The 12,023-nt window shown below is 38.1% G+C and overlaps 2 protein-coding genes and 2 non-coding genes across 5 annotated transcripts in view; all 4 read left to right on the top strand.

Moving 5' to 3' along the window:
• Window positions 1–1,226: 1,226 nt before the first annotated feature.
• lrrc71 (leucine rich repeat containing 71) lies at window positions 1,227–8,589 on the top strand. The gene is made up of 19 exons (XM_032536040.1): window positions 1,227–1,523; window positions 2,572–2,610; window positions 2,689–2,817; window positions 3,350–3,454; window positions 4,181–4,276; window positions 4,477–4,552; window positions 4,651–4,725; window positions 4,883–4,951; window positions 5,082–5,241; window positions 5,330–5,413; window positions 5,552–5,626; window positions 6,124–6,210; window positions 6,332–6,395; window positions 6,491–6,564; window positions 6,681–6,707; window positions 6,794–6,902; window positions 7,479–7,570; window positions 7,708–7,838; window positions 8,052–8,589. Exons 1-18 carry the CDS (start codon window positions 1,454–1,456, stop codon window positions 7,825–7,827), a joined length of 1,551 nt encoding a protein of 516 aa, XP_032391931.1. The 5' UTR covers window positions 1,227–1,453; the 3' UTR covers window positions 7,828–7,838; window positions 8,052–8,589.
• A 741-nt stretch (window positions 8,590–9,330) lies between these two features.
• The window catches only part of rps27.1 (ribosomal protein S27, isoform 1), a 3,334-nt gene continuing 641 nt past the window's right edge, over window positions 9,331–12,023 (top strand). Inside the window, exons 1-3 of one of the 2 annotated variants that reach the window (XM_032535842.1) lie at window positions 9,331–9,467; window positions 10,121–10,229; window positions 10,820–10,930. In XM_032535842.1, the coding sequence (XP_032391733.1) occupies window positions 9,462–9,467; window positions 10,121–10,229; window positions 10,820–10,930 (226 nt within the window). In that variant the 5' untranslated portion in view covers window positions 9,331–9,461. Of the gene's footprint in view, window positions 9,468–9,496; window positions 9,551–10,120; window positions 10,230–10,819; window positions 10,931–12,023 lie in introns of those variants that run through there. The other variant, XM_032535841.1, reaches the window with a different exon arrangement.
• Window positions 10,501–10,630, top strand: LOC116702235 (small nucleolar RNA SNORA35). The gene has a single exon (XR_004335111.1). It is a non-coding gene; the product is annotated as a small nucleolar RNA SNORA35 (small nucleolar RNA).
• LOC116702236 (small nucleolar RNA SNORA35) overlaps window positions 11,991–12,023 on the top strand; it is a 138-nt gene continuing 105 nt past the window's right edge. The window contains exon 1 of the small nucleolar RNA XR_004335112.1: window positions 11,991–12,023. This exon is cut by the window's right edge and continues 105 nt beyond it. This is a non-coding gene — a small nucleolar RNA (small nucleolar RNA SNORA35).

Raw genomic sequence — 12,023 nt, 5'->3', positions numbered from 1 at the left:
CCCCCAATGCCTCTGCTAAAAAGGGACCGCCTGCAATGTCCCAGTGTGGTTAACTGACAGAGAAGTGACGAGAATGAGACCGTGACGGAGGAAGAGAGGGGGAACAGGAAGCTGTACAGTGCCAAGTTATGTAAATATACACACTTGAGGAGTGTCTCCAAAAGCAATATCTTAAAAAAAATGATTTTGTTTATTATTGTACTGTACAGAAGTCAGCCCTAAATGTATTATGATTATTATAGTAATGATAATATTATAATTTCTTCCGTTTGTATTACTATAATGAAGACACTTAAGCTTGGAGGAAAATAATTTTTTTAATGTCCAGAAAATGTCACTGTAACTGTCCTGACGACATAAAAACTTAAGCTGAGTTTTCGTTGCCTATAAATGAAATTCATCTATGTACTGCATGAGCGAGAAGAATGTCAAATGGACACAGACGGCATTGGGACAAGTCAGTGACTCAGCAACGACATCTTTGTCACTGAATATTGTTAATAATATTACTTTTAAAGGAGAAGTGTACTCCTTGTTTTTTGCTGCAAAGTGTTGAACACTAAAAAAACAAACCAACATAAAAATGTTATGATATTTTTAAATGGTGACAGAAACAAAAGTAAAGCTGTCAGCCCAATATCATGTTATTGTTTTTTGTTTTGTCTTTCAAATAGGAAATTGTTCTGTTTTGTGATAGCAGTCATTGTATGATGCTTGTACTTGTATTTGTGTGTTTTGTGTGTTTTAGTTATTTTTAGACAATCACAAAACAAGATGCAAGCATTGTAAATGGCAGACTGGCAGACATTTTGTGATGTGTACAGTTTGTCAAAAATCTTCTTCCACTCCTTAAAAGTTTGTAATTATGATTCTTAAGTCATGAAAAATGCTGTTGGTTTTTACTTTTTGTTTTATATTTGTTTTTTTTCTTTGTTTTTGTTTTTTAATAAAAAGCACTACATTATTGTGAATACACTAAGTTGTTGTGCTTTTAATATTCCTTAAGTAGGCTACACTAGTTTCTTTCCGCTATATTTTCAATCCTCAGCTGTTAGTTTACGGCCTGAATGGAACAGTTTTACAGTTAATCTGTACTTTCTCATTGTTTTGAAACCCAACTGTCAATTGGAAACTGGGGATTTTATGGGAATTAGAGATGAGTTAAACAACAGGCTACCGTTATTGTTAATCTTTTAGATACTACTACTAACAAAAAGGCCACTTACAGCAAGCTATAGTCACCTACGAAAGCTTTCAAAAATGCCAAGAGCGAAAGGATCAGCTCCAAGTGCTTATATCTTGTACAAGTACCTTGCCAAAAGTCTCGCGATGAATTCTACAGGTTGAACTGAGAATTGGTTACCGTAGTAACGCCAAGAACGCACACAGCGACGTTGATTTATCCGATGATTTAAATAGCTAGCTAGCTGTATTTCGACATCAGGACACGACAATGTCTAGAAAGAGACAAAAAGAGAAAGCAGACAAGGCACCTGTTGAGGACGAGGCCTCAAAAAATGCAGGTAAGATCTTGAGTCTTTCATCAGCAGGTCGGGAATCATCGTTAACGTTACAGTCACTTCACTGACGGGACTGTTATGCTAGCTAGCTAACGTTATCTACCATTTAAAGACCGCTTTTTAAATGTAAGTAATCTGTAAATTATAAAATGGATGTTTAACAGATTTAGTTAAATACACAGCTTTTACAATGAGCACTGGTAAAAGATGTATTATGAGTAGCAAGTTAATACCGCACTACAAAAGTACTCCATAATAAGTAAAAGTCCAGCATTCACAATTGTATCTTGCTACTGATGTACAAACCAGGAGTTATCAACAGACTTAGCTAATAGGGGCATCCCTGTCATTTTTAGTTGTATTGAAATGGAGTAAAAAGTACAATATTTTCCTTTGAAAAGTAGCGTTAGCTATTCTAAGCAGAATGATAAAGTAGCATAAATGGTACTTCAGTGCATACTTTGTTAGCTACATTCCAACTCTGGAATTAAGTAGCATTTTTAAGTAATGAAAACAAAGTCATCTTAATAACGTTGTTACGTGTCTATTTATCAAGAGATCATGTGTACATTTTATAAAGACGTTTTAAGAGTAGTTTTTAAAATGTCAACATTTTTCTGCTTTTAAGTCAGTTTCAATGCTTTGTGAACTGCAGAGTTCACACATTCATCGTCATCATCAATAGCTTTACTTGCATCATTGCCACAGCAGACTGGACCCTACTGTAATGCATGTTAATTAAATAATAAATAAAAAAATAAAAATAAAATAATTATTTTTTTCCCCCCCAGAAGTGTTCTTTACAATTGAGCATGCCAGTGCTGCCATGTACATAAATACACAAATATACAGCACAATATACATACACAAATATCTTCTACCCATTCCCCACCCTCCCCAATGAATGTTCTAATTCTTAATATACAGTATGTCAGCAGTGAAATACTACTATCAAGCAGCTATTTTGCAACAAGTATGACTTGGTAACTCATGAGTGGTCAATAAAAATGAGAAATGCTCAGTGGGTATCTTGCCTTTCTTTTGTTTTTAGGACCGACTCCAAATGAAAAAATGCCTGCTCAGACCTTTGGTAAGTAATTCATCAGGCTGTGTTATTTTAAAAGTTTAAAAGTTGTGTGTCCAGTGCTTTAAACCCTGTATCCCACAGATGAATATCAGTGCTCAGGCAATGTGAAGATTGACTTCCCTGGGCTTTGTGCTCTTCTAAAGATGAAGAATATCCCAACTGTTAGTGCCAAGCAACCAGCCACCACTGCAACTGAAGGAGGGGGTAGAGGTAAAAGCTCCTGATCTGAACATCTGTTATGTAACACACCTGACACATGCTACTATCTTGTTTTACCCTGTATAAAATATTATAGAATTTTCTAGTGGTCATTTATAAATGGCAGGAATTGTTTTTTCACTGCAACTGATGTCTGGCTGAGTTCACATACTCAAGTGGCTTTCACACCACCGTGCACCGGTAACTCCCCCCTAGATTTTGAATATTAGTGAAGGTCTCTTTTACTTGCATGGCTACCTTTATTGAGTTATGTGTCCTTGTGGTGCGTAGACCCTGGAAAGCCCATTTGGGAGTAGTTCCCTCTCGAATGGCCTCCTGGCGGAGTATATTGTGAAGTACTAGTGTAGCCTTCACAATTCTCTCTGCATATTCTGGCTTGATCCCTAGCACGTGCCTGTACAAACGCCATTGGGAGGCCATGATCCCGAAACGCATTATCCACAATACGTCTTGCTCTTGACAGGTAAGAGAGAGATCGAGAGAGAGATGTTCTTAATGTTAAATTTATATTATTTCCTAACAGAAACTGAGGCAAAAAAAAAGTGGAGTTATTTGAGGGACAGGCTCCGCAAAGAGAAACTACTACTACTACAAAAAAACTCAAAAAGTGGAGCAACAGCTGGTTACAGTAAGTGGAAGTACTTCTGCATCATGTCCTTCCTGGTGCTTTACATGCAAAATAGGCCAACCTCATCGAACATGGAGGAGACAGATGAGGAAAGCACGCAGGTAGAGGATACACAGAGAGGAGAGGCATGAGAGAGGGGTCCAGAAATATAATATACACAGAAATATCAAAAAAGAGGAAGAGAGTTGGGTGCAAACATCAGACTTGTCAGTCCATTTTGAGCTGGTGTAAGAGTCCCTCACAGTAAACCTCACTGCCTCTACCACTGCCACAGGAAAGGTTAAAAAAAAAACTATGAGCGTACAAAAAACCCGTCCAGGTGTTTGTGTAACCTTCAAGTGTGATCGGAAGGGTCGAGATTGATAAACAATCTGAAGGAAAAAAAACAATAGTTGTAAAATATAAAGTTTAATTGTGCCACATTGGGGGTTAAAGAACACAACACAATGTCATACAAATTGGCTATTTAAGTCTCGTACCAATTGCCTGACTGCTAAAGTAGACTTTAGTTGAATTAACATTGATATTATTCCATATTCATTCTAGCTGACTGTACCTATACCTTGAATCTGATCTAATTTTGGATTTTCTTAATAGACAATTGAATAATTTAAAAACATTGAAAAATTGTATAGATCATTATATAGGAAGTCTAAATGTACAATATTTGACCTTTTTATAATTTTAGCTTCAACTCACTTATAATCGTCACACTTGTACCTTCAGGGACCCCCCTGTCAAACCTTAGCGCACCTAAGCCATGCCTCCAAGTGGAGCTGGAGAATGAAGACCCCCACAGTGCCAAGAAGCTGAAGGTTTCTGGTAAGAACAAAACACCATAGAGAAACATTTACAGCCATATTTGTCTCTGGTTTGACCTATTTTCTCTTTTTAAATTCTCAATTGACTTCCTGAGCTTTCTGCAACCAACAATGCCCCACCCCGACTTGTATTTGGTGTAATTCAGTATTTCTGCTGGATATATGAGAACACACAACATATTATGTTTCAAATATACACAGGATGGAGGGTAAATGAGCAGATTGCCAGAGTGCTACAGAAGATGCTTCTTTCCTTGAGCAAGCTACAGAGCCTTCAGTGAGTGATAAGCTGGCGCATTCTTGGTACAGGGTTACAGCTATTCACTGTTTTGTTCTGGTTTGTTTGTTTGTTTGATGTTGTCCTCTGTGTTGCAGGTTTTGGCAGGCAAGACTGACAGATCGAATGGTAATCTCCCTTATAAACACAATATCACTGTGCTCCAACCTCAGGTGAGCAGATTCTGCTGTCAGTCACACTGTGAGACCTTGTTTTGTAGACGGAAATGTTGTAGAGCTGTAGACATCATTACACCACAGTATGTTGAACATTATCAGTTAAACACTGAGAGGGTTACTGATGTTTCCTCTGCTCTTTCTTTTATGTTAGAGCTGTGACATTGGAGGGGAACCCTCTTCCAGAGCGGAGCTACCACCTTCTTCTCTCTGAAGACAGCGTGTGAGTCACCAAGCAGTTACATATCTCACATAGTAGTACAGAACTTGTTCAAATAAACTTTCATTTGCATTCACACACACAACTAGAAGCACCAGAATGCCTGACTCATGTCGTGTGTTTCTTGGTCAAGCCTCACTCACCTGTCCCTGCGAAATAACCGGATAGGAGATGAGGATGCTCGTCTAATTGGCTTAGCTCTCTCAACAACCAGATCTGCTAACAAGAACCTCTTGTCACTCAACCTGGCATTCAATTTTATCGGTGATGCAGGTGCTACACATATTGCACAGGTATAACCCAGAACTGACTACATATTTTCCCATGTATGTCCCCCTCATGACCACTGAGGTGTTGTCATCATCCTGTTTTGTCTCCCAGGGCCTGCGGTTAAACCGTGCTTTGCTCTTTCTCTCACTGTCCAACAATCAAATTGGAGACTCAGGAGCTGCTCATCTGGCTGAGGTATCCATTTACATTAACAATTTTAACCTGGAACATAACCCATTTAAATCAGTGGTTAAGTTGTTTTAAATTATATTCTGCTTTTTGTCTTATAGAATGTAATTTAATACGCATCCACCCCTCCATCCACATTTTCAGATACTTGGTGAGTTTGCTCTCACTCATGAAGAAGTTGTGGAGAGGAGGAAGATGCTTCTGGAAAGTAGTCAGTCTGTAAGTATGCAGTGTCTAATATCAATATCAACTTTACTTTATAATTAATCCTAATCTTAAAAATAAGTGTCTTCTACAAAAAGTAAGGACTGACTAGTCTCACTTTGCCAGAGCCTCCTCCAAAGCGTGCTGGAGGAAGCTCTGGCTACTCCACACAGCATTTGGGGATGGGAGGAAAACGTGCTCTGGTTTATTGGCATTACTTTTAACCAATCACTATTGTCTTGGGCGGTGCCGCTGCAAAATAGGCTCGGAAGGAACTTGTTTTGGTGGAACATGTGTAAAATTAAAAGTTGTTTCAGTCATGCAAAAGAAAATTCAGACTGAACAGATTTACCCTGCAGGAAGCGAAAGAATATAGACTAGGAATGACTAACATAAATCTGCAAAACTGAACTTGTTTGAAAGGTTTCAAGGAGGTTCTAAGTACTAAGTATAGAAGTGCATGGACTTGTTTGAGACATTCTAATAAACACATTTAAACTCTCCTTTTGTAGTCATCTTTTAAGGTTGATTCTGACCAGCTGGCTGATCCCTCAGTAGTCAGCAGCACTACACTGAGCATCAGCAAATACAAAAAAAAGGTAACATGCTAAAAAAAAAGCTGTGTAAAATGGACAGCAAAAGTGAAAATATGATGTGACTCATATGGTATCTGTGGTTTGTAAATTGTGACAGGTAATGTTGAGATCTTTTAACTTACAGGACACAACCAAAAAAGACGAGAAACCAGCTGCCCACAAAGAGAACCCAAAGTCTAACAAGAAACGTAATTTCTTCCTTCACAGATGAACACTTCTTCTATTATCCTTTGACAGCCAAGCTGTTTATCTATTCATTGCTGTCTCTTTATATCTCCCCCAGCTTCTGATATTAAGGTGTCTCAAAACAAAGGTGGCAAGCAGGGCGGCAAAGAGAAACAACTATCTGCACAGGAGGTAGCAGTACATGCTTTCTGAATCTGTGTACCAACAAGCATCATCATGGATGTAAACACACACATTACAGTACTTTTAATAATTCAGCTGTATTATTTTGTTTTTTTCTTCTGCAGGATAAATCAAGTACTGACCTGAATGAGGTTTGTTTAGTGCAATTTTCTCTTGAGCAAAAATGTTCTTTCATGCTCTTTTTCTTTTTTTTACTTCTCTCCTTCTTCTTCATCAGGGGGAGTCGCTGGAGAAAGTGAGCCCCCTGCTGGACCAGTCAGTTCAGCACAGAGACGGTGACCTTATTCTGCCTGGAAACAGAACTCTCACCTCACTCAACCTGGCTGGTCAGTAACTTATGGTGTGGTCATCGCAGCTTGAAATAAAAAATCAAATCCAGAAACCTTTCACATCAAGGCATTTCCAGCACAGCTGCTGTTAAGTTTGATAGCAGGAAGATTTTCAACTGTCATTAATGTTGAATGTCTATTTTGGCTGAGTCTCTTAAAATCATTGGACAAAGGTTTACTTTTTAAGACCTTTTTAAGACCTTTTAGCTTTCCTTTCTAGCTTTAAATGGTGTTGATTTTAGAACTTTACACAATTTGGTAACACTTAAATTGAATGTATCTACATAAGAGTGACATGACACTGTGAGTGAGTGAGTGACAAACCCTAACCCTAATGACACTTACTAAAAGAAACGTTATGTCATCAACGTTTATGACTTGTTTATAATGGTTATGACACACTCACGACACTCTTATGTAGATACCTTCAAGTCAAGTATAACCATTTATTCTTCATATAATACATATGTTTACTGTGAGAAGAAAAAAGATACATAAAGTTGTTTTTTTAAATGAGAGGTTTATTATTTACAATTTTACTTTGTTTATTATGTTGTATGTGTGTTTGTGTAGGAAACAGAATTACAGAGAAGTCACTGCCTCTGTTCCTGACATCACTAAAGATGCAGGGTGAGGGAGGAGGCCTGCTGCGTCTCTGTCTGCAGGTGTGTGTCACTTACAGTGGACTCAATCCTTAGTCAAGATATTAGATCAGGTGTAGTAGCAAATCGACAGTGTTGATTAACAATTGCAGAGGAATATGAAGATGGTTTGCACGATGCTTTCTGATCTGTTTTTTCAGAGAAACCGCTTCCCGCCAGACTGTGAGTGTTATGTGAAGATAAAGCAACTCATGGCACTCACAGATCCACTAGAAAAAAACAGCTCTGAACAGACAGAAGAGGAGGAACAGGGGGCATAGTGCTGAGAGAAGTAATCTGCTTCTACAGACTTAACTGTATACTTAGAATTTGGTATATTACAATAAAAATATTTTGTCCTCTATTGTGGTTTTGTAACAGTAACAGTCTTGTGGTACACAAAAAGGCAGGGCCTGAACAGGAGGACAGTGTGGCACATTAAAATCCCGATGCTTTGCCATGGACAGCTAATCAGAAGCAATCAGAAGCTTTGTTTGGACCACAGTCAGAATTTACACCAAGGTCAAAGACTTAGAATAGCCTTATACCAAAAATGCCTAACAAGCTTTTTGCTATCATAGTTCACATATCTTGTCAGCCAGTGTGACAGGTAACGCTCACTGATTTATCTACCAATGACTGCACCAGTTTATGGAAATTTGACTGGCGTTTTAAGCATATTTGTGTCAAAGTTACTTTTTTTATTTTTTTTTTTTTGTATTTTCCTCCACAGGGTTTCTTTTTCCTTGCTGAGCTGCAGTAAAGGAATTATAGCACAAAAAATACATTTCACACTAATAAGACCATAACTTTGGAAGATACCCACTTCATTTGTCTATTTCAGGTTGCTGATGTTAGCTTCATCTGAACTGTAGAGATGATTTTTTTGTAACAATTGATTTTGTCCCCTATCTCCTACATTAGAATTTGGTTATGAAGGGATCACTTCATGGCAAGCATGAACTGGAGATTACATTGAAACAGAACTGTTTCCGTGTACACATAGGCATGTTGGTATTGTATTAAACTTGAACAAATCGGAAGGTATCCTGAAAGGGTTATTCTGTTACACCTGACACCGAGGACGTTTGCAGCTGCTTTGGTGCCCTAAATAAAAAACACTTTCAAAGGAAAGGAGAAAAAAACAAACATGTTTCACTGTTTATTGTTTGTTTGCATTTAAGTGTATTCTATATACACAATCAGGAGATCATATAAAAATTAGGAGTGTGATATATTACATTTTGTGATTTGCCATCACAAAATTGGGGAGTGTATCTTGTGCACTTATATTTACATACATTTGTATTTTGTAATTGCAATGGTACACAGTGTGTGTGTATTGCTATAGGTGCAATAATCTTTCCTGTAGCCTACTATTCATCATGTATGTCTTTGTTTAAGTGAAAGGTGTATTAAGCGTATGCAGCTTTTGTTCTATGTTATTGAAGTATATATAATTTATGTTCTATTTTGCTAGTTTATATAGCTTTATTCTATTTAATTTGTATTTTTATCTTGTTTTATTTTGATCACTCAATCAGTTTTTCCCTTTGCTTTTGTAAACTGTGGGATCATACAGTTATCTTATTTTAGTTAGGCTATACTATTCAATATTTGTACTTATTTGCACTTTTCATTGGAAAAACATTGTATTTTATTTTTTGTCGAAATAGTAATCGTCTTTTTGGATATTTGGACATTTGGGATGAGATATATAAAAGCTTGGTCAGGGCGTAGGGAGCGAGGTTTTTGGCATAGACAGTTAGAAGGGAGTTTGGTTTTGACCTCACCAGTATGGCCGCCATGTCCTGTGAACTTCGTCACGTCCGGCTCGTGCTCAAAGGAAACACCGATATCAACCCGTTGCTTCCGGTGATGCCTCCTTTTCGGCAGCGGCTATTTTCTCGCCAACATGCCAGTGAGTATCCACAGGCTATTGTAAAATGAGATTTTTACCATTTAATGGAGTGTTGGAGAATCTCCAAACGGCTCAATATTTACGTAAGAAGTTGGCGATTCGACTGGTGCCAGTTTTAGATGCTTTCGCTAAGTTTTGGTCCCAGTTTTACACAAATAATTGTGCACATTCGAGCGTTTTGCGAGAGCATTGTGACACAAGATGGCTGCGCACACAGCGCAAACATGGAGCCAGTTCAACGGATGATCTGGACGGGCTTATGCACCAGAAAAACTATCATTAGCAGTCGGAATTTTATCTCTGTTAATGATGGGGTTAACATACCACCGATCCCCAAACGTTAACTGAGTCATTTGCGCTTTATATAAGTGCGTAGGTTGCGTTACCTAATCCAAGTCATGTAGCTAGGCCAGCCGAGAAGCCTTGCGTAGTAACGTAGCAGTCAGTTAGCAGGACAAAACAATGCTAACGCATGTTATATTAAGCCAATTAATATATTTCACGTTAACCAGTGTTTAGATAATTGCAATGGGATTACCCATGCGTTGTCGTTTATAGTAGCGTTAGTTTCAAATGATTAGCCACTGTTGATAATCATATTTTCTTTTGGTTCATTATTTGTTCACCCCTCCCCCTTTTTTTATTAAATGCAGCTCGCAAAAGACTTGTTGCACCCATCCCCTGATGAGGAGAAGAGGAGGCACAAGAAGAAGCGTCTTGTTCAGAGTCCCAACTCTTACTTCATGGATGTGAAATGTCCAGGTACAGTTTTCCTACAAACAAAAACAGCACATTCAAATCCGGATCCCACAACTTTGTGTATATTAGCCAATCAGTTAACTCAGTTAAGATCCATTTTACTGCTGTGGCTCATTCAGGACATCAAATAACTTTCTTAACCATTGATTATTGTATCTCAGCCAGTGTGACAAGTAACTTTTTCTAAGTTTACCTGACTGTTGGCATTTGGATGATGCTTCAGATCCTGAAAAATGAATTAAGTTCACATGTGACACATTTTGAAGTGTGCTGGCCGCACTGCCAAGTGACTGGACTTCCTCTATCGTGGTCTTCCAATCTCATTCCAGTGCCAGATTGACTTCAGTTTGCAGATGGGATGAGCTAGACTACTGGCTCCCCCCTTTCGAAGGCTGAGAACAAATATCTACTCTATAACAGTTGTTAGTTCAATTTAGATAGTTAGCGTTCTGTAGCTTGTTTAATCTCCATGCAAATTTACTTCATCAGACACTGTCATTTGGCATAATTTGTATTAAATCAACTCATCTTGAGAGTGATAACATTGGGTTTCGTCAGAGTTGTAACTGGTGCCTTTGTCTGTCTTCTTCCAGGATGCTACAAGATCACGACAGTGTTCAGCCACGCTCAGACAGTCGTGCTGTGTGTTGGCTGTTCAACGGTCCTGTGTCAGCCCACTGGAGGCAAAGCACGTCTCACAGAGGGTCAGTATTAACCTGCAAAATACACATTCCCAGTTTAACTGCTGGCTCTGCAGCACAGGTCTTACTAACATACAGAATTGAGCATTTAGTCAGGTTTATTTGAGCGGCACAATATCACATACTTAACTGTTTTTCCTTGATTCAGGCCATATGCCTAACTTCAAAGTTGCTGAAATATGGAATGTTCTGTAGGAACTTAAAATGTAGGCTCATCAATTTGTGCCATATTTTATTCATTGTAGTAAGGATTTGGAAAAGGTCCTTTTTTAACAGCAACAGAATGAAAAATAAGTGTACTATTTTGATGCCCAAATCAGACCACAGATTTTTTCTGTGACAGACCCTAATCTCTGCACTAGACAATAAATATTATTACATAGACAATACATGCATGTCATAGAGGGCTTTCAAGGAACTGAATGGTTTATTAATAAAAATATTGTCTCTTTATCTGCATAAGACTGAAATTACTGTGATTATACTTTTGTTTATTGAATTGTTTGCGATTTAAAAAATAAAAAAATCCTTTTGTTCAGTGGCCTCAGACATACATCTTACTGCTTTGTGCTCACGATCAGAACTTAGACCAGGGGCAGAGATTGATAACGGAGTATTACTTACGGAACCATTGACTTATCTCAGCCAGTGTGACACGTAGGGCTGGGAAATATATCTATTCATTGTGACATGTGACTAGACATTTGGATATTGCAACATGGTCTTTTCTTGCAATACAGATTTATTTTTTTAAATTGAGTCTGTACTTTGTTTTGCCCTTTACCTACTTAGTTATATATCCAACTGATGATTATCAAAAATGTCATTTTGTAAACATTTTGTGAAAGCACCAACAGTCAGCCCTAAAATCTTGGAATTGAGGTATATGATCAGAAAATCTCGTTCTATTTGATTTTCTCCATATTGCCCAGCCACTGTGACAAGTAACGTTTTCTTACATAGTTGATGGCATTTGCCTGATGCTTCAGACCCTGAAAAAAGGATCATGTCTGCATGAGCAATGCTCATATGTCACGCAGTTTGGATTTTGGAAGATTGTTGGCCGCACTGCCAAGTGACTGGACTTCCTCTATCG

This window comes from Etheostoma spectabile, chromosome 14 (assembly GCF_008692095.1).
Source record: "Etheostoma spectabile isolate EspeVRDwgs_2016 chromosome 14, UIUC_Espe_1.0, whole genome shotgun sequence".
In the NCBI taxonomy this organism is placed as follows: Eukaryota; Metazoa; Chordata; class Actinopteri; order Perciformes; family Percidae; genus Etheostoma; species Etheostoma spectabile.
Note: the sequence above shows the minus strand (reverse complement) of the source record. Positions and strands in the feature narration are given on the sequence as shown.

Bases quoted from the DNA above. Each gene is read 5' to 3' on its own strand.
- lrrc71 (XM_032536040.1), top strand. From the start codon at position 1,454: ATGTCTAGAAAGAGACAAAAAGAGAAAGCAGACAAGGCACCTGTTGAG. The intron at 2,611-2,688 runs GTAAGTAATTCA...TGTATCCCACAG, and splicing joins AATGCCTGCTCAGACCTTTG to ATGAATATCAGTGCTCAGGC. The intron at 6,565-6,680 runs GTAGCAGTACAT...TTTCTTCTGCAG, and splicing joins AACAACTATCTGCACAGGAG to GATAAATCAAGTACTGACCT.